General features: G+C 43.4%; 1 protein-coding gene and 1 pseudogene across 2 annotated transcripts; both read right to left on the bottom strand.

Annotated features, from left to right (window-relative positions):
• Window positions 1-74: 74 nt before the first annotated feature.
• Window positions 75-19,229, bottom strand: LOC106575978 (acetylcholine receptor subunit alpha). 2 transcript variants are annotated; one of them, XM_082963145.1, is made up of 9 exons: window positions 16,789-19,229; window positions 15,707-15,849; window positions 15,565-15,609; window positions 14,882-14,991; window positions 12,409-12,604; window positions 11,588-11,825; window positions 6,821-7,044; window positions 2,498-2,737; window positions 75-1,263 (listed from the first exon to the last, which is right to left on the bottom strand). In XM_082963145.1, the coding sequence occupies exons 1-9, from the start codon at window positions 16,841-16,843 to the stop codon at window positions 1,132-1,134; spliced, it is 1,383 nt and encodes a 460-aa protein (XP_082819271.1). In that variant the 5' UTR covers window positions 16,844-19,229; the 3' UTR covers window positions 75-1,131. The 2 variants fall into 2 exon arrangements, with proteins under 2 accessions (XP_082819271.1, XP_082819272.1); XM_082963146.1 differs by having other exon boundaries at window positions 11,786-11,825; window positions 16,789-19,228.
• A 936-nt stretch (window positions 19,230-20,165) lies between these two features.
• The window catches only part of LOC106574861 (kelch-like protein 23), a 5,720-nt pseudogene continuing 5,642 nt past the window's right edge, over window positions 20,166-20,243 (bottom strand).

The following is a 20,243-nucleotide window of genomic DNA, read 5'->3' as shown; positions in this document are numbered from 1 at the left end:
CTTTACTGATGAGAGGAGAACAGAACAGAGACGTGTTGACTACTGGAAAATCTAAAATAATAAGGTAAAATAAGGTAATTTAATCATTTATTCAACAGAAAGAGGACCCAGCACACTGTTTATCTTCTTAATGGAGAAAATGACATGCACAATTATTTTACTAACCAAAGTTGATGCAGTCCCTGTCAATGTAAAACAAATACAAAAAGACAGGCTTATCTGGAAGTAGATGTTATTTTTATTCACCCAATTCTTTCCACATCTAACCAAATCTAAAAATAGAACCATGATGACATTTGGCAGAAGGAGGAGAAAAAACCCTGACATCGGACAAGATAAAACATCATGTAGTTTCCCAGCAGCCCCTGCACTGTCATCTTTATTGAATAAGCAACAGCCCACAAGAATGGACCACTTCTAAATCAATGTTGAGAAACTCATTCAAACGGATCTTCTGATCGTCAATAATGATCATGCAACAACGGTGAGATGCAGTACCAGCTGCTTGTGACCTCCCTCATCCACAGTGCCATAATGTGATCTCCCTCATCCACAGTGCCATAATGTGACCTCCCTCATCCACAGTGCCATAATGTGACCTCCCTCATCCACAGTGCCATAATTTGACCTCCCTCATCCACAGTGCCATAATGTGACCTCCCTCATCCACAGTGCCATAATGTGACCTCCCTCATCCACAGTGCCATAAGAGTTCCAGAGTGCTCACAATCAGAGCCATTATGCAGAGTTTGTTAAACCAATATACTCTGCATCCTTCACTCCACATGAGGAACGATGGTTAGAAATAAAGAAATCACCTCGTTAGGTAGGTTAAGCATCGTTCGTTAAACACAATCCATCAAGCCACAGACAGCTGACAGCAGGACACCTTATCAACACTGAGTGCCATGAATGTCCATATTTTAAACTGTAATCTCTATGCAGAAAAGAAGCTGACAATAACAACACCTCACTGGACCAATTACATTCAATCAACGATCCAACCAACCAATCAATCAATTGAGTGTCATTTCCAGATGACTCGGGGTAGAGGCACAGCAGACAGGTGTCAGAGCGAGCAGGAGAACCAGGGTGTGGCCAGACCAGGATGACTACAGCTAGGTCTCTCCTTTAGCCCTGCATGCTCAGCTCAATGAGACGTCCAGCGAACACTCCCATGGTGCCGATGATACACACAGCCATGAACACACACAGCAAGATGTGATCCAGGACCATGGCTACAAACTTCCACTCCTCAGCAGCCTGAGAGAGGAGGGAAGAGAGAGGAGGTAAGAGAGAGGAGGGAAGAGAGAGGAGGGAAGAGAGAGGAGGGTGTGAAAGGTGAGGAGAGAGAAAGAGGGAGAGAGAGGAGAGATGAGAGAGAGAGAGGGGGTGAGGAGAGAGAGAGAGAAAGAGAGAGAGGTGATGTGAGGAGAGAGTAGAGAGAGAATTGAGTCAAAACTGAGTCATTAACATTTTCAAGACAATTCGTTTTTGTATTAGCCCCACAACATTAAAACATGAAAGCTCGAAAGATAGACAGACAGACATACTCAGACAGACAGACTCAGACACAAAGACAGACAGACTCACCACAAAGACAGACAGACTCATATACAAAGATAGACAGACAGACTCATATACAAAGACAGACAGACTCAAAGACAGACAGACTCAGATACAAAGACAGACAGACTCAGACTCAAAGACAGACAGACTCACCACAAAGACAGACAGACTCAAAGACAGACAGACTCAGACACAAAGACAGACAGACTCAGATACAATGAGAGACAGACTTAGACTCAAAGACAGACAGACTCAGATACAAAGACAGACAGACTCAGATACACAGACAGACAGACTCAGACTCAAAGACAGATAGACTCACCACAAAGACAGACAGACTCAAAGACAGACAGACTCAGACTCAAAGACAGACAGACTCACCACAGACAGACAGACTCAAAGACAGACAGACTCAGATACAAAGACAGACAGACAGACTCACCACAAAGACAGACAGACTCAAAGACAGACAGACTCAGACACAAAGACAGACAGACTCAAAGACAGACAGACTCAAAGACAGACAGACTCAGATACAAAGACAGACAGACTCAGTTACAAAGACAGACAGACAGACTCAGATACAAAGACAGACAGACTCACCACAGACAGACTCAAAGACAGACAGACTCACCACAGACAGACAGACTCAAAGACAGACAGACTCAGATACAAAGACAGACAGACTCAGATACAAAGACAGACAGACTCAGATACAAAGACAGACAGACTGACTCACCACAAAGACAGACAGACTCAGACACAAAGACAGACAGACTCAGACACAAAGACAGACAGACTCAGACACAAAGACAGACAGACTCAGACACAAAGACAGACAGACTCAGACACAAAGACAGACAGACTCAGATATAAAGACAGACACAGACATGAGTTCCATAAATTCTTCCTGAGATCTTCTTCTTACATTGTTGGACTCTTCATCAGACTTCATGGTCTCTGCGATGTACTTGACCCCCTCGATGGCGCTGCGGACGTCCGGGTTCTTGGTGATGGGGGACTGGAAGGTGACAGAGGCAGGGGCAGGCTTGCCCGAGATGTCGGAGATGTCAAAGTCAGCCGGGTGGATCCTCTTCTCCTGCCTGTCCCTGGATGGACGGTTCATAGTCGAGAAGAACATGAAATTGGGGATGGTGTCGATGAAAATCTGAAATACAGGAAAATACATTGTAATGAGTAACAAGAAGTCATGTAAAGTAAATCAATTACTGTAAAAACATTGTAACGAATAACACAAAGTAGTGTACAGTACATAAATTACTGTAAATACATTGTAATGAGTAACACAAAGTACTGTACAGTACATCAATTACTGTAAATACATTGTAATGAGAAACACAAAGTAATGTACAGTAAATTAATTACTGTAAATACATTGAAATGAGTAACACAAGTTATATACAGTACATGAATTACTGTCAATACATTGAAATGAGTAACACAAGTTATATACAGTACATTAATTACTGTAAATACATTGTAATGAGTAACACAAGTTATATACAGTACATTAATTACTGTAAATACATTGTAATGAGTAACACAAGTTATATACAGTACATGAATTACTGTCAATACATTGAAATGAGTAACACAAGTTATATACAGTACATTAATTACTGTAAATACATTGTAATGAGTAACACAAGTTATATACAGTACATTAATTACTGTAAATACATTGTAATGAGTAACACAAGTTATATACAGTACATGAATTACTGTAAATACATTGTAATGAGTAACACAAGTTATATACAGTACATTAATTACTATAAATACATTGTAATGAGTAAGACAAAGTACTGTAAAGCACATAATACTATGTTGGGGGACTAACATATTTTTCATGATAATCAAGATCACGGACATCAACCATAAAACCATGAGTACTCAATGAATAAACTGACAAACCTGACATGCTATTACTCAAATGACTCAGCTACTCAGGTACTAGGACCCCTGGGTACTTGGCCTTTCCACATAGGGTACCTGAGAAGACTCATGAACCCACAGGCTTACTGGTAAAATGTACATGAGGGGGTACTTCAGGGGTACTCCGGGCAGAGCAGAATTCCGTTGGTGGAACAGTAACCCAAAAAGGTTGGGAACCACTGTTCTAAATTGCCTAAAGCAGAACGTCACTAACACCTGACAAAATACATGACATACTGCATTAGTACCACCAGGTGGCAGTGCAGCCAAGAGAAAAGCCCAACGGAATACACAGAGAATTTGGGGGGAAGCCTGACAATCCAACGTCACAGCCATCACACCAAGGGGTCTGAAAACTAGGACACCACTAGATGTTGTACTGACATCGCTAAATTAGGAATGAGATGTGCTGACATTCACTTTGTCCATTGTACCTAGGCTACCTACTTGATTGATTGATTGATTGATTGACTGACTGACTGATTGATTTATTGACTGATTGACTGACTGACTGACTGACTAACTGACTGACTGATTGATTTATTGATTGACTGACTGACTGACTGACTGAATGACTGACTCACTGACTGACTGATTGATTTATTGACTGACTGATTGATTTATTGACTGACTGATTGACTGACTGATTGATTTATTGATTGGCTGACTGACTGATTGACTGACTGATTGATTTATTGATTGACTGACTGACTCACTGACTGACTGATTGATTTATTAATTGACTGGCTGACTGAGTGATTGACTGACTGGCTGATTGATTTATTGATTGACTGATTGACTGACTGATTGATTTATTGACTGACTGACTGACTGATTTATTTATTTATTGACTGACTGACTGATTGATTTATTGACTGACTGACTGACTGATTTATTGACTGACTGACTGATTTATTTATTTATTGACTGACTGACTGATTGATTTATTGATTTATTGACTGACTGACTAACTGACTGACAAATTGATTTATTGACTGACTGACTGACTGACTGACTGATTGATTGATTTATTGACTGACTGACTGATTTATTTATTTATTGACTGACTGACTGATTGATTTATTGATTTATTGACTGACTGACAAATTGATTTATTGATTTATTGACTGACTGACAAATTGATTTATTGACTGACTGACTGACTGACTGATTGATTTATTGACTGACTGACTGATTTATTTATTTATTTATTTACTGACTGACTGACTGATTTATTTATTTATTGACTGACTGATTTATTGACTGACTGACTGATTTATTGACTGACTGACAAATTGATTTATTGACTGACTGACTGACTGACTGATTGATTGATTGATTTATTGACTGACTGACTGACTGATTTATTTATTGACTGACTGACTGATTGATTTATTGATTTATTGACTGACTGACAAATTGATTTATTGACTGACTGACTGACTGACTGACTGACTGATTGATTAATTGATTTATTGACTGACTGACTGATTTATTTATTTATTTATTTACTGACTGACTGATTTATTTATTTATTGATTGACTGACTGACTGATTTATTGACTGACTGACTGATTGATTTATTGACTGACTGACTGATTGACTGATTTATTGACTGACTGACTGATTTATTGACTGACTGACTGACTGATTGACTGACTGACTGATTTATCGATCGGTCGGTCGGTTGACCTACTTTGATTGACTGACTGATTGAGACTGACTGACTGACTGATTGATTGATTGATGTATTGACTGACTGACTGATTGACTGACTGACTGACTGACTGATTTATCGATCGGTCGGTCAGTCGGTTTACCTACTTTGATTGACTGACTGATTGATTTATTGATCGATCGATCGGTCGGTCGGTTGACCTACTTTGATTGACTGACTGATTGATTTATTGATTGGTCGGTCAGTCGGTCGGTTGACCTACCTTGATTGACTGACTGATTGAGACTGACTGACTGACTGACTGATTGATTGATTGATTTATTGACTGACTGACTGATTGACTGACTGACTGACTGACTGACTGACTGATTTATCGATCGGTCGGTCAGTCGGTTGACCTACTTTGATTGACTGACTGATTGATTTATTGATCGATCGGTCGGTCGGTCGGTTGACCTACCTTGATTGACTGACTGATTGAGACTGACTGACTGACTGACTGATTGATTGACTGACTGACTGATTTATTGACTGACAGACTGACTGACTGACTGACCGATTGATTTATTTACTTACTGACTGACTGATTTATTGATTTATTGACTGACTGACTGACTGACTGACCGACTGATTGATTGACTGACTGATTGATTGACTGATTGACTGATTTACTGACTGACTGATTTATTGACTGACTGACTGATTGACTGACTGACTGACTGACTGATTTATCGATCGGTCGGTCGGTCGGTTGACCTACCTTGATTGACTGACTGATTGAGACTGACTGACTGACTGACTGACTGACTGATTGATTGACTGACTGATTGACTGATTTATTGGTTGACTGACTTATTGACTGACTGACTGACTGATTTATTGACTGACAGACTTATTGACTGACTGACTGACTGATTTATTGACTGACAGACTGACTGACTGACTGACCGATTGATTTATTTACTTACTGACTGACTGATTTATTGATTTATTGACTGACTGACTGACTGACTGACCGACTGATTGATTGATTGACTGACTGATTGATTGACTGATTGACTGATTTACTGACTGACTGATTTATTGACTGACTGACTGATTGATGTATTTACTGACTGACTGATTCATTGACTAACTGACTGATTGATTTATTGACTGATTGACTTATTGACTGACAGACTGATTTATTGACTGACTGACTGACTGACTTATTAGTCAGTCAATAAGTCAGTCAGTCAGTCAATAAATCAGTCAGTCAATAAATCAATCAGTCAGTTAGTCAATAAATAAATCAGTCAGTCAGTCAGTAAATAAATAAATCAGTCAGTCAATAAATCAGTCAATCAGTCAGTCAGTCAATCAATCAATCAGTCAGTCTGATTTATTGACTGACTGATTGACTGATTTATTGACTGACTGACTGACTTATTGACTGACTGACTGACTGACTGATTGACTGACTGATTGATTTATCGATCGGTTCGTCGGTCAGTTGACCTACCTTGATTGACTGACTGATTGATTTATTGATCGATCGGTTCGTCGGTCAGTTGATCTACCTTGATTGACTGACTGATTGATTTATTGATCGATTGGTCGGTCGGTCTGTTGACCTACCTTGCGGACCCACTGGGGCATTGTGTGTGTACTGGGAGAGCGGTGGTGTGTGTTGATGACGATGACGGTGATGACGATGGAGGCTATGACGAAGACCATGGTGAAGAGCATGTACTTTCCAATGAGAGGCACCGCACTGGAGGTGGAGGGGATGAGCTCCACGATGACCAGCAGAAACACAGTGAGAGACAGCAGGACAGAGATAGACAGAGTCATCTTCTCACCTGTATGGAACAGAGTCACTGGAGTCAACAACAACAACAACATAAACAACAACATAATCAACAACATTAACAACATCATCAACATCATCAACATCAACAAGACCACAGTCGGAGACAGCAGGACAGAGATAGACAGAGTCATCTTCTCACCTGTATGGAACAGAGACACTGGAGTCAACAACAACATAAACAACAACATAATCAACAACATTAACAACATCATCAACATCATCAACATCAACAAGACCACAGTCGGAGACAGCAGGACAGAGATAGACATGGTCATCTTCTCACCTGTATGGAACAGAGACACTGGAGTCAACAACAACAACAACATAAACAACAACATAATCAACAACATTAACAACATCATCAACATCATCAACATCAACATCAACAAGACCACAGTCGGAGACAGCAGGACAGAGATAGACAGAGTCATCTTCTCACCTGTATGGAACAGAGTCACTGGAGTCAACAACAACAACAACATAAACAACAACAACAACAACAACATCATCAAGAACATCAACAACAACATTAACAACAACAAGACCACAGTCGGAGACAGCAGGACAGAGATAGACAGAGTCATCTTCTCACCTGTATGGAACAGAGTCACTGGAGTCAACAACAACAACAACATAAACAACAACAACAACAACAACATAATCAACAACATTAACAACATCATCAACATCATCAACATCAACATCAACAAGACCACAGTCGGAGACAGCAGGACAGAGATAGACAGAGTCATCTTCTCACCTGTATGGAACAGAGTCACTGGAGTCAACAACAACAACAACATAAACAACAACAACAACAACAACATCATCAAGAACATCAACAACAACATTAACAACAACAAGACCACAGTCGGAGACAGCAGGACAGAGATAGACATGGTCATCTTCTCACCTGTATGGAACAGAGACACTGGAGTCAACAACAACAACAACATAAACAACAACATAATCAACAACATTAACAACATCATCAACATCATCAACAACAACATCAACAAGACCACAGTCGGAGACAGCAGGACAGAGATAGACAGAGTCATCTTCTCACCTGTATGGAACAGAGACACTGGAGTCAACAACAACATAAACAACAACATAATCAACAACATTAACAACATCATCATCAACAACAACATCAACAAGACCACAGTCGGAGACAGCAGGACAGAGATAGACATGGTCATCTTCTCACCTGTATGGAACAGAGACACTGGAGTCAACAACAACAACAACATAAACAACAACATAATCAACAACATTAACAACATCATCAACATCATCAACAACAACAAGACCACAGTCGGAGACAGCAGGACAGAGATAGACAGAGTCATCTTCTCACCTGTATGGAACAGAGTCACTGGAGTCAACAACAACAACAACATAAACAACAACATAATCAACAACATTAACAACATCATCAACATCATCAACATCAACAAGACCACAGTCGGAGACAGCAGGACAGAGATAGACATGGTCATCTTCTCACCTGTATGGAACAGAGTCACTGGAGTCAACAACAACAACAACATAAACAACAACATAATCAACAACATTAACAACATCATCAACATCATCAACATCAACAAGACCACAGTCGGAGACAGCAGGACAGAGATAGACAGAGTCATCTTCTCACCTGTATGGAACAGAGTCACTGGAGTCAACAACAACAACAACATAAACAACAACAACAACAACAACATCATCAAGAACATCAACAACAACATTAACAACAACAAGACCACAGTCGGAGACAGCAGGACAGATAGACAGGGTCATCTTCTCACCTGTATGGAACAGAGTCACTGGAGTCAACAACAACAACAACAACATTAACAACAACAACAACAACAACATCATCAAGAACATCAACAACAACATTAACAACAACAACATTAACAACAACAAGACCACAGTCGGAGACAGCAGGACAGATAGACAGGGTCATCTTCTCACCTGCAAGGAACAGAGTCACTGGAGTCAACAACAACAACAACAACATTAACAACAACAAGACCACAGTCGGAGACAGCAGGACAGATAGACAGGGTCATCCTCTTACATACAGAGACATGGTTAGAGGAGTCAAACACAACAATACACTGCAGCATAACTACTCTAAAACCATTGACATATTTGATCTATTCAAACAGCTGGTAACACTCTCAGGACTATTTATTGAGAAACTGTTATTGCATTTGTGCAAACGTTCAACAGACCCAAGAGCATTTGGTCCACGGCTTGTGGGGATTGTTGTTTTAAATGTATTGTACTGTACATGAGTGAGCCAAGAAAAGACACATTTCCATTATATGTAAATGTGGGGAAATTTGTGAATTTGAATTTTCAGCAGGTCTACCATAGTCAGTCAGGAGGTAGAAGACCAGTCCAGTCAGGAAGGAGAACAGCAGGCCTACCATAGTCAGTCAGGAGGTAGAAGACCAGTCTAGTCAGGATGGAGAACAGCAGGTCTACCAGAGTCAGTCAGGAGGTAGAAGACCAGTCTAGTCAGGAAGGAGAACAGCAGGTCTACCAGAGTCAGTCAGGAGGTAGAAGACCAGTCCAGTCAGGAAGGAGAACAGCAGGCCTACCAGAGTCAGTGGGGAGGTAGAAGACCAGTCCAGTCAGGAAGGAGAACAGCATGCCTACCAGAGTCAGTGGGGAGGTAGAAGACCAGTCTAGTCAGGAAGGAGAACAGCAGGTCTACCATAGTCAGTCAGGAGGTAGAAGACCAGTCCAGTCAGGAAGGAGAACAGCAGGCCTACCATAGTCAGTCAGGAGGTAGAAGACCAGTCTAGTCAGGATGGAGAACAGCAGGTCTACCAGAGTCAGTCAGGAGGTAGAAGACCAGTCTAGTCAGGAAGGAGAACAGCAGGTCTACCAGAGTCAGTCAGGAGGTAGAAGACCAGTCCAGTCAGGAAGGAGAACAGCAGGCCTACCAGAGTCAGTCAGGAGGTAGAAGACCAGTCCAGTCAGGAAGGAGAACAGCAGGTCTACCAGAGTCAGTCAGGAGGTAGAAGACCAGTCCAGTCAGGAAGGAGAACAGCAGGCCTACCATAGTCAGTCAGGAGGTAGAAGACCAGTCTAGTCAGGATGGAGAACAGCAGGTCTACCAGAGTCAGTCAGGAGGTAGAAGACCAGTCTAGTCAGGAAGGAGAACAGCAGGTCTACCAGAGTCAGTCAGGAGGTAGAAGACCAGTCCAGTCAGGAAGGAGAACAGCAGGCCTACCAGAGTCAGTCAGGAGGTAGAAGACCAGTCCAGTCAGGAAGGAGAACAGCAGGTCTACCAGAGTCAGTCAGGAGGTAGAAGACCAGTCCAGTCAGGAAGGAGAACAGCAGGCCTACCATAGTCAGTCAGGAGGTAGAAGACCAGTCTAGTCAGGATGGAGAACAGCAGGTCTACCAGAGTCAGTCAGGAGGTAGAAGACCAGTCTAGTCAGGAAGGAGAACAGCAGGTCTACCAGAGTCAGTCAGGAGGTAGAAGACCAGTCCAGTCAGGAAGGAGAACAGCAGGCCTACCAGAGTCAGTCAGGAGGTAGAAGACCAGTCCAGGCAGGAAGGAGAACAGCAGGCCTACCAGAGTCAGTCAGGAGGTAGAAGACCAGTCTAGTCAGGAAGGAGAACAGCAGGCCTACCAGAGTCAGTCAGGAGGTAGAAGACCAGTCCAGTCAGGAAGGAGAACAGCAGGTCTACCAGAGTCAGTCAGGAGGTAGAAGACCAGTCCAGTCAGGAAGGAGAACAGCAGGTCTACCAGAGTCAGTCAGGAGGTAGAAGACCAGTCTAGTCAGGATGGAGAACAGCAGGCCTACCAGAGTTAGTCAGGAGGTAGAAGACCAGTCTAGTCAGGAAGGAGAACAGCAGGTCTACCAGAGTCAGTGGGGAGGTAGAAGACCAGTCCAGTCAGGAAGGAGAACAGCAGGCCTACCAGAGTCAGTGGGGAGGTAGAAGACCAGTCTAGTCAGGAAGGAGAACAGCAGGTCTACCAGAGTCAGTGGGGAGGTAGAAGACCAGTCTAGTCAGGAAGGAGAACAGCAGGCCTACCAGAGTCAGTCAGGAGGTAGAAGACCAGTCCAGTCAGGAAGGAGAACAGCAGGCCTACCAGAGTCAGTCAGGAGGTAGAAGACCAGTCTAGTCAGGAAGGAGAACAGCAGGCCTACCAGAGTTAGTCAGGAGGTAGAAGACCAGTCCAGTCAGGAAGGAGAACAGCAGGCCTACCAGAGTCAGTCAGGAGGTAGAAGACCAGTCCAGTCAGGAAGGAGAACAGCAGGTCTACCAGAGTCAGTGGGGAGGTAGAAGACCAGTCCAGTCAGGAAGGAGAACAGCATGCCTACCAGAGTCAGTCAGGAGGTAGAAGACCAGTCCAGTCAGGAAGGAGAACAGCAGGCCTACCAGAGTCAGTGGGGAGGTAGAAGACCAGTCCAGTCAGGAAGGAGAACAGCAGGCCTACCAGAGTCAGTGGGGAGGTAGAAGACCAGTCTAGTCAGGAAGGAGAACAGCAGGCCTACCAGAGTCAGTGGGGAGGTAGAAGACCAGTCCAGTCAGGAAGGAGAACAGCATGCAGGGGATGATGACGTTGACGATAAAGTAGAGAGGCAGCCTCAGCATCAGGAAGTGGTAGGTGATGTCCAGGTAGGGTGTGTCAGGGCAGCAGGCATAGTACACCCAGTGCTTCCAGCTCCGATAGTCCTGCATCACCCACTCACCACTCTCCATGAAGTTACTCAGGTCAGGCCGGTCGTTGTCCTAGAGGGGGGACAGGGGACGGGTACAGGGCTAGGGTCAATACTTTACTGGTTAAATTAAGATAAGATATACTTTATTAGTCCATATGGGATGACAATAATTTTTTTCCATCCCCTCCAATATACACAAATACACATTATGTTGGAGAGGCTGGTTTAAACTATGTGGGAGCATACAACAGGGTGCGGCTATTTCTGTTCCTTTTCATGGGATTGTTACTATTTTGACTCATTTTCATGGGATTGCTACTATATCCACTCCTTTTTATGGGATTGTTTCTATTTCTGTTCCTTTTCATGGGATTGTTACTATTTTGACTCATTTTCATGGGATTGCTACTATATCCACTCCTTTTTATGGGATTGTTTCTATTTCTACTCTTTTTCATGGGATTGTTTCTATTTCTACTCCTTTTCATGGGATTGTTTCTATTTCTACTCTTTTTCATGGGATTGTTTCTATTTCTACTCCTTTTCATGGGATTGTTACTATTTTACACCTTTTCGTGGGATTGTTTCTATTTTGCACCCTGGAACATTTTCAGATGTGCTTTTTGGATATTTGTGCTTTTCAAACTTCTTACCGGGTTGACCACTACCAGGTTGCCGTCGTAGGTCCATGTCCCCAGCTTCATACTGCAGTTCTGCAGGTCGAAGGGGAAGTGAAGCACAATGATCTCACAGTAGCTCTTAAAGATGGCCGGAGGGTTCCAGGTGATCAGACCTGTGTGCTCCAGCAGCACCTTGGTCTCATGGACGATTGCAAAGTCTCCATCTGCACTGCAGGAAGTGGAGAGGATTGACCCGTTAGCATCGGAGTCAATGGATTCCTATGGACTCTTGCGTTAGCCTGTTAAGCTAACCAAAGTCTCCATCTGCACTACAGGGATAAATTGACAAATGTCGTGGAAATTCAGTACTGAGAGAGACTTGGTCATTTCTTCAAACAATTATCTTTATTTAATATTGATTAATTATTGCAATAATGAAACCATCAGCCCAACAGTCTTGACTGTTGGACTGAGAGCCTTCCATTTACAGACAATGCACAGTTTATATAGCTTATATCCAGAATACTTTGTTCCACGCCTCCCATATAGATTGGGGGCACCATAATCCACTTTGGGTTCATCCTCTGGTCATCTGCTGTCTCCCAGATGCCAGGATAATTAGAAATACTGAGGCCTTTGTTCTGTTCCTCCAGGCTATCTCAGTTACAACCACCCCACATCATGTCCATGGAATACATCTTCTTCAGTAAAGATGTCTCACCCTCTAGTATAACTCATGTTCTCAGTGCCCAGACTAGCTGCAGGAAGCTAAAGTGGACACCATGAAATCTCAGCTTTAGCAGGCCAGTCTTACTCTTTGTTAAATATATAATCGTTTACTATTAATATCAAACAAATTAGGTAAGTATGTAATTTTTCTATTACACACATTAGCATCAGAATCAATAGATTCCTATGGGGAATTGTGTTAGCCTGATTAGATAATCAGGGAATGCTGAAAATAACTCAATTATGCCAAAAATTGGTGTTTCAGGGGTGATAGACAAAAGTTAAGGTATCTTAAAGACAACCTGTCACAACGTCTACAGAAGGTGGCGCCTCTCCCCGTTCGGGCGGACGGTCGGCGGTCGTCGTCACTGGCCTACTAGCTGCCACCGATCTCCTTTTCATTTTCATTCGGTGATGTCTGTTTTATGTTAGCACCTGTTTGAGTTAGTTCGTTAGTGGGGGTATTTAGTCTGTCTGTTTAGGTTTAGGGTTGTGCGGGATTATTTGTGTCTACTATGGTCGGGTTGGGGGATTGGTTTTCTCTGTCTTTCAGTCATTTTGTATACGGGTTTCCTGGGCAGTGTCCTGACTCGGTTTGGGTATTTTTGCCTATTGTTGGATTCCTTGTTCCCTGCCTTGTGTTCGGCATTTTGGACTGGTGTCTATTAAACGTGTTTTCACGTACCTTGGTCTCCTGCGCCTGACTTCACCCCTCCTGCATTTATAGAGTTCCTGACACAACCAGTTAAATGTAACTAAATGTCATCAAAAATGTAATCTACGTAATTCCCAAAATATATTATTTCATGAGAGGCCCATAAACAATAACTAGTAATGCTGCATACTCAAAGGCTAAAATCTCACCTTTCTGGTAGAAATAGTTAGAAATTGCTGAGGTGTAGTCACTTTGGAGGACATAAGTACACAGTACAAATATGATACAAATATTATAAAAAATATGAAATATTTTATATGATGTATTTCCTATTCAACAAAACTGTATGAATAAGGCTTGAAATGACATATGCTTTCTAAACATAGCATAATCAAATGATAAAACCACTAACAATAATATTTCACCTATGACTCTCTCTCTCTCTACCGCACCTGCTGTCTCTAACTCTGAATGTTCGGCTATTTAAAGCCAACTGACATTTACTCCTGAGGTGCTGACCTGTTGCACCCTCTACAACCACTGTGACCTTGACCCTGCTGGTAATCTAGGAACGTTTGAACATCTTGGCCATGTTCTGTTATAATCTCCACCCTGCACAGCCAGAAGAGGACTGGCCACCCCTCATAGCCTAGTGCCTCTCTAGGTTTCTTCCTAGGTCCCTGCCTTTCTAGGGAGTTTTTCCTAGCCACCGTGCATCTACATCTGCATTGCTTGCTGTTTGGGGTTAAAGGCGCAGCTGTCTAAGGCACTGCATATCAGTGTTAGAGGCGTCACTACAGACATCCTGGTTCGATTCCTTGCTGTATCACAACCGGCCGTGATTGGGAGTCCCATAGGGCGGCGCACAATGGGCCCAGGGTCGTCCGGGTTAGGGTTTGGCCGGCGTAGGCCGTCATTGTAAATAAGAATTTGTTCTTAACTGACTTGCCCAGTTAAATAAAGGTTAAACAAATAAAACATTTAAATGTAATCCCCTTTGGTCTCTATCACTAACTGCCCTTCAGGAATAGACTAGCTTCTGAAAAGATCTTATCTAATAGGCCTTATCAAGTCAATGAATACTGTATATCGGTCAAGGTAAAAGCATGGACTTGTTCTTACTTGTTATAGAGCACGAGGTCAGGACGCCAGATGTCTGTGGAAGGGATTCTGATCTTCTTAATTCCACTATAATCATCAGGGTTCCACTTCAGATTCACGTCCTCCCATATCTGAATACAACAGAACCTCCCATATCTGAATACAACACAACCTGCCATATCTGAATACAACAGAACCTCCCATATCTGAATACAACAGAACCTCCCATATCTGAATACAACAGAACCTCCCATATCTGAATACAACACAACCCTGACATATCTGAATACAACAGAACCTGACATATCTGAATACAACACAACCTGACATATCTGAATACAACAGAACCTCCCATATCTGAATACAACACAACCTGACATATCTGAATACAACAGAACCTGACATATCTGAATACAACACAACCTGACATATCTGAATACAACACAACCTGACATATCTGAATACAACACAACCTGACATATCTGAATACAACACAACCTGACATATCTGAATACAACAGAACCTCCCATATCTGAATACAACAGAACCTCCCATATCTGAATACAACACAACCTGACATATCTGAATACAACACAACCTGACATATCTGAATACAACACAACCACAAAAAAAGTGTGGTTTAAATTGAAGAACAAAAACGACATTGAGAAGAACGACACACGCAGGTCAGTGAGAAACCATACCTGTTTCAGCCGCACATTACTGGTCACAATTTGATTGACTTCATCCTGACAAAGACAAGGGAAGAGACTTTGTATAAGAAGAAGAAGAAGAAGAAAAGAAGAAGGAACCATGTCCAGTCCTAAGCAGTCATGTATTCCTCACCACACTAATGAGCTGGATGAGCTGCAAGCCTACGGTCACCACCACCGGATCTCTGAAGTGATTGACAGGCCGGACCACCTTGTTATAGCCGGTGAACAGGGTTTTAACCAGACGTGTCTCATCTTCTGAACACCTGGCTGAACCTGCAGGGAACACACACACACACACCAAAGATGAATAGTCAAGGCTATATCTAATATAGACACACGCACACACTCAAATATATATTTGATATCTGAGAAAGCGCATGGGGAACCCATGAGAACCCAGGCATAGAAGCATTATCTCTTCATTTCATTATCTTAAGTGAATGACCATACTTTATAAGTTCTCTAAAGTAAGTGGGCATACTTTAAGCCTACTTGTTGTAGTGTCGGCTTAGCGCTGATGGGGCTAAAGCAACGATGCAGACAGCAGCTGAGTCAACATGGACTAGCAGGAATTCATGACACATACACCAAGCATTTATCAGGCTGGGAAAGATGATCCACCATGACTATTCCTATTTTTAGAGACCATGCTGTTAGTTAGGACTTGTTCTGAATTATCACAAGATTTATAGACTAGGAAGTTGATATTATCACACATTATATACCTCATTATATACCCCACATTATATACCTCATTATCCCACATTATATACCTCATTATCACACATCATATACCTCATTATCACTAACTGGCTACACCCTCTTCTACCATTGAAAATGATCCTATAGAGATCAGTGCCGTACCATATATATCTACACAACTGTATACATGTAAGTAACTTCGTAACTCACTTCAAAACATGCTCTGCATTCTAGTTGCAAAAAAACAGACATGCTGAGATTTACACACAGCTATAAATGGAAGGATGGACTTTGCACTTGTACCTGTCAATCATGTCCTCTCTGCTTTAACATAAGACTGACTCAAACCTGACTCTGCAACGTTGATATGTTTATCCAGTTTGGGTTGAATAACAAGTGATTCATTTCAAAATTGTTTCTGATCAATAAAAACTACAATCAAACACACATCAGAAAAACTGGTATAGGTAAAAAGGTATAGGTAAAGCATGCCAAAAAGTTATAACTTACCTGCTAAAACAACCAGAATCCCAACAAGAAGAGTGTGTACCTTCAAATAAAACATCTGTTAAGTAATATGACGGTTTATATTCTCTATGACTGTTTCTATCTTTATAACCTGGGTTGTGTTGTCAACCAAACGGCAGTTGGCTAAACTTTCAGTCCTCTAACCTGCTCTGTTCTCTTCTCTGTTCTACTCTGCTCTTCTCTTCTCTTTTCTACTCTGCTCTAGTCTGTTCTACTCTGCTCTTCTCTTCTCTGTTCTACTCTGCTCTTCTCTTCTCTGTTCTACTCTGCTCTTCTCTTCTCTGTTCTACTCTGCTCTTCTCTTCTCTGTTCTACTCTGCTCTTCTCTTCTCTGTTCTACTCTGCTCTTCTCTTCTCTTTTCTACTCTTCTCTAGTCTGTTTTACTCTGCTCTTCTCTTCTCTTTTCTACTCTTCTCTTCTCTGTTCTACTCTGCTCTTCTCTTCTCTGTTCTACTCTGCTCTTCTCTTCTCTGTTCTACTCTGCTCTTCTCTTCTCTGTTCTCTTCTCTGTTCTACTCTGCTCTTCTCTTCTCTGTTCTCTTCTCTGTTCTACTCTGCTCTTCTCTTCTCTGTTCTACTCTGCTCTTCTCTTCCCTTTTCTACTCTTCTCTAGTCTGTTCTACTCTGCTCTTCCCTTTTCTACTCTTCTCTTCTCTGTTCTACTCTGCTCTTCTCTTCTCTGTTCTACTCTGCTCTTCTCTTCTCTTCTCTTCTCTTCTCTTCTCTTCTCTAGTCTGTTCTACTCTGCTCTTCTCTTCTCTTTTCTACTCTTCTCTTCTCTTTTCTACTCTTCTCTAGTCTGTTCTACTCTGCTCTTCTCTTTTCTACTCTACTCTAGTCTGTTCTACTCTGCTCTTCTCTTCTCTTTTCTACTCTGCTCTTCTCTTCTCTGTTCTACTCTTCTCTTCTCTTCTCTTTTCTACTCTGCTCTTCTCTTCTCTGTTCTACTCTGCTCTTCTCTTCTCTTCTCTTCTCTTCTCTTCTCTAGTCTGTTCTACTCTGCTCTTCTCTTCTCTTTTCTACTCTTCTCTGTTCTACTCTGCTCTTCTCTTCTCTTTTCTACTCTTCTCTAGTCTGTTCTACTCTGCTCTTCTCTTCTCTTTTCTACTCTTCTCTAGTCTGTTCTACTCTGCTCTTCTCTTCTCTTTTCTACTCTTCTCTTCTCTGTTCTACTCTGCTCTTCTCTTCTCTGTTCTACTCTGCTCTTCTCTACTCTTCTCTAGTCTGTTCTACTCTGCTCTTCTCTTTTCTACTCTTCTCTAGTCTGTTCTACTCTTCCCTTTTCTACTCTTCTCTAGTCTGTTCTACTCTGCTCTTCTCTTCTCTTCTCTAGTCTGTTCTACTCTGCTCTTCTCTTCTCTACTCTACTCTTCTCTAGTCTGTTCTACTCTGCTCTTCTCTTTTCTACTCTTCTCTAGTCTGTTCTACTCTGCTCTTCTCTTCTCTTCTCTAGTCTGTTCTACTCTGCTCTTCTCTTCTCTACTCTACTCTTCTCTAGTCTGTTCTACTCTGCTCTTCTCTTTTCTACTCTTCTCTAGTCTGTTCTACTCTGCTCTTCTCTTTTCTACTCTTCTCTAGTCTGTTCTACTCTGCTCTTCTCTTTTCTACTCTTCTCTAGTCTGTTCTACTCTGCTCTTCTCTTCTCTACTCTTCTCTAGTCTGTTCTACTCTGCTCTGCTCTTCTCTACTCTTCTCTAGTCTGTTCTACTCTGCTCTTCTCTTTTCTACTCTTCTCTAGTCTGTTCTACTCTGCTCTTCTCTTTTCTACTCTAGTCTGTTCTACTCTGCTCTTCTCTTCTCTACTCTTCTCTAGTCTGTTCTACTCTGCTCTTCTCTTTTCTACTCTTCTCTAGTCTGTTCTACTCTGCTCTTCTCTTTTCTACTCTTCTCTAGTCTGTTCTACTCTGCTCTTCTCTTCTCTACTCTTCTCTAGTCTGTTCTACTCTGCTCTTCTCTTCTCTACTCTTCTCTAGTCTGTTCTACTCTGCTCTTCTCTTTTCTACTCTTCTCTAGTCTGTTCTACTCTGCTCTTCTCTTCTCTTCTCTAGTCTGTTCTACTCTACTCTGCTCTTCTCTTCTCTACTCTTCTCTAGTCTGTTCTACTCTGCTCTTCTCTTTTCTACTCTTCTCTAGTCTGTTCTACTCTGCTCTTCTCTTCTCTTTTCTACTCTTCTCTTGTCTGTTCTACTCTGCTCTTCTCTTCTCTACTCTTCTCTAGTCTGTTCTACTCTGAGTCTCAGAGGAATCTTGTAACAGAGTAGATCCTATCCCAACATGGTCTCTCTCTTATCTGTGCTCTACCCTGCTCGGCTGTGGTCTCTGGGGCAGTCGGACTGAGCTATTGTTGAACCCCCAGTAGCAGCCAGACAGCATGTGGTACTGGGGGACAGCTGGGAGCGCTCACTGGGAGGTGGTACTGGGGGACAGCTGGGAGCACTCACTGGGAGGTGGTACTGGGGGACAGCTGGGAGCGCTCAATGGGAGGTGGTACTGGGGACAGCTGGGAGCGCTCAATGGGAGGTGGTACTGGGGGACAGCTGGGAGCGCTCACTGGGAGGTGGTACTGGGGGACAGCTGGGAGCGCTCACTGGGAGGTGGTACTAGGGGACAGCTGGGAGCGCTCACTGGGAGGTGGTACTGGGGGACAGCTGGGAGCGCTCACTGGGAGGTGGTACTGGGGGACAGCTGGGAGCGCTCACTGGGAGGTGGTACTGGGGACAGCTGGGAGCGCTCACTGGGAGGTGGTACTAGGGGACAGCTGGGAGCGCTCACTGGGAGGTGGTACTGGGGGACAGCTGGGAGCGCTCACTGGGAGGTGGTACTGGGGGACAGCTGGGAGCGCTCACTGGGAGGTGGTACTGGGGGACAGCTGGGAGCGCTCACTGGGAGGTGGTACTGGGGGACAGCTGGGAGCGCTCACTGGGAGGTGGTACTGGGGGACAGCTGGGAGCGCTCAATGGGAGGTGGTACTGGGGACAGCTGGGAGCGCTCAATGGGAGGTGGTACTGGGGGACAGCTGGGAGCGCTCACTGGGAGGTGGTACTGGGGGACAGCTGGGAGCGCTCACTGGGAGGTGGTACTGGGGGACAGCTGGGAGCGCTCACTGGGAGGTGGTACTGGGGACAGCTGGGAGCGCTCACTGGGAGGTGGTACTGGGGGACAGCTGGGAGCGCTCACTGGGAGGTGGTACTGGGGGACAGCTGGGAGCGCTCACTAGGAGGTGGTACTGGGGGACAGCTGGGAGCGCTCACTGGGAGGTGGTACTGGGGGACAGCTGGGAGCGCTCACTGGGAGGTGGTACTGGGGGACAGCTGGGAGCGCTCACTGGGAGGTGGTACTGGGGGACAGCTGGGAGCGCTCACTGGGAGGTGGTACTGGGGGACAGCTGGGAGCGCTCACTGGGAGGTGGTACTGGGGGACAGCTGGGAGCGCTCAC

Source organism: Salmo salar, chromosome 16 (assembly GCF_965601325.2).
Source record: "Salmo salar chromosome 16, fSalSal1, whole genome shotgun sequence".
NCBI classification, from domain to species: Eukaryota; Metazoa; Chordata; class Actinopteri; order Salmoniformes; family Salmonidae; genus Salmo; species Salmo salar.
The sequence above is the reverse complement of the archived record's forward strand: the minus strand, read 5'-3'. Positions and strand labels throughout refer to the sequence as shown.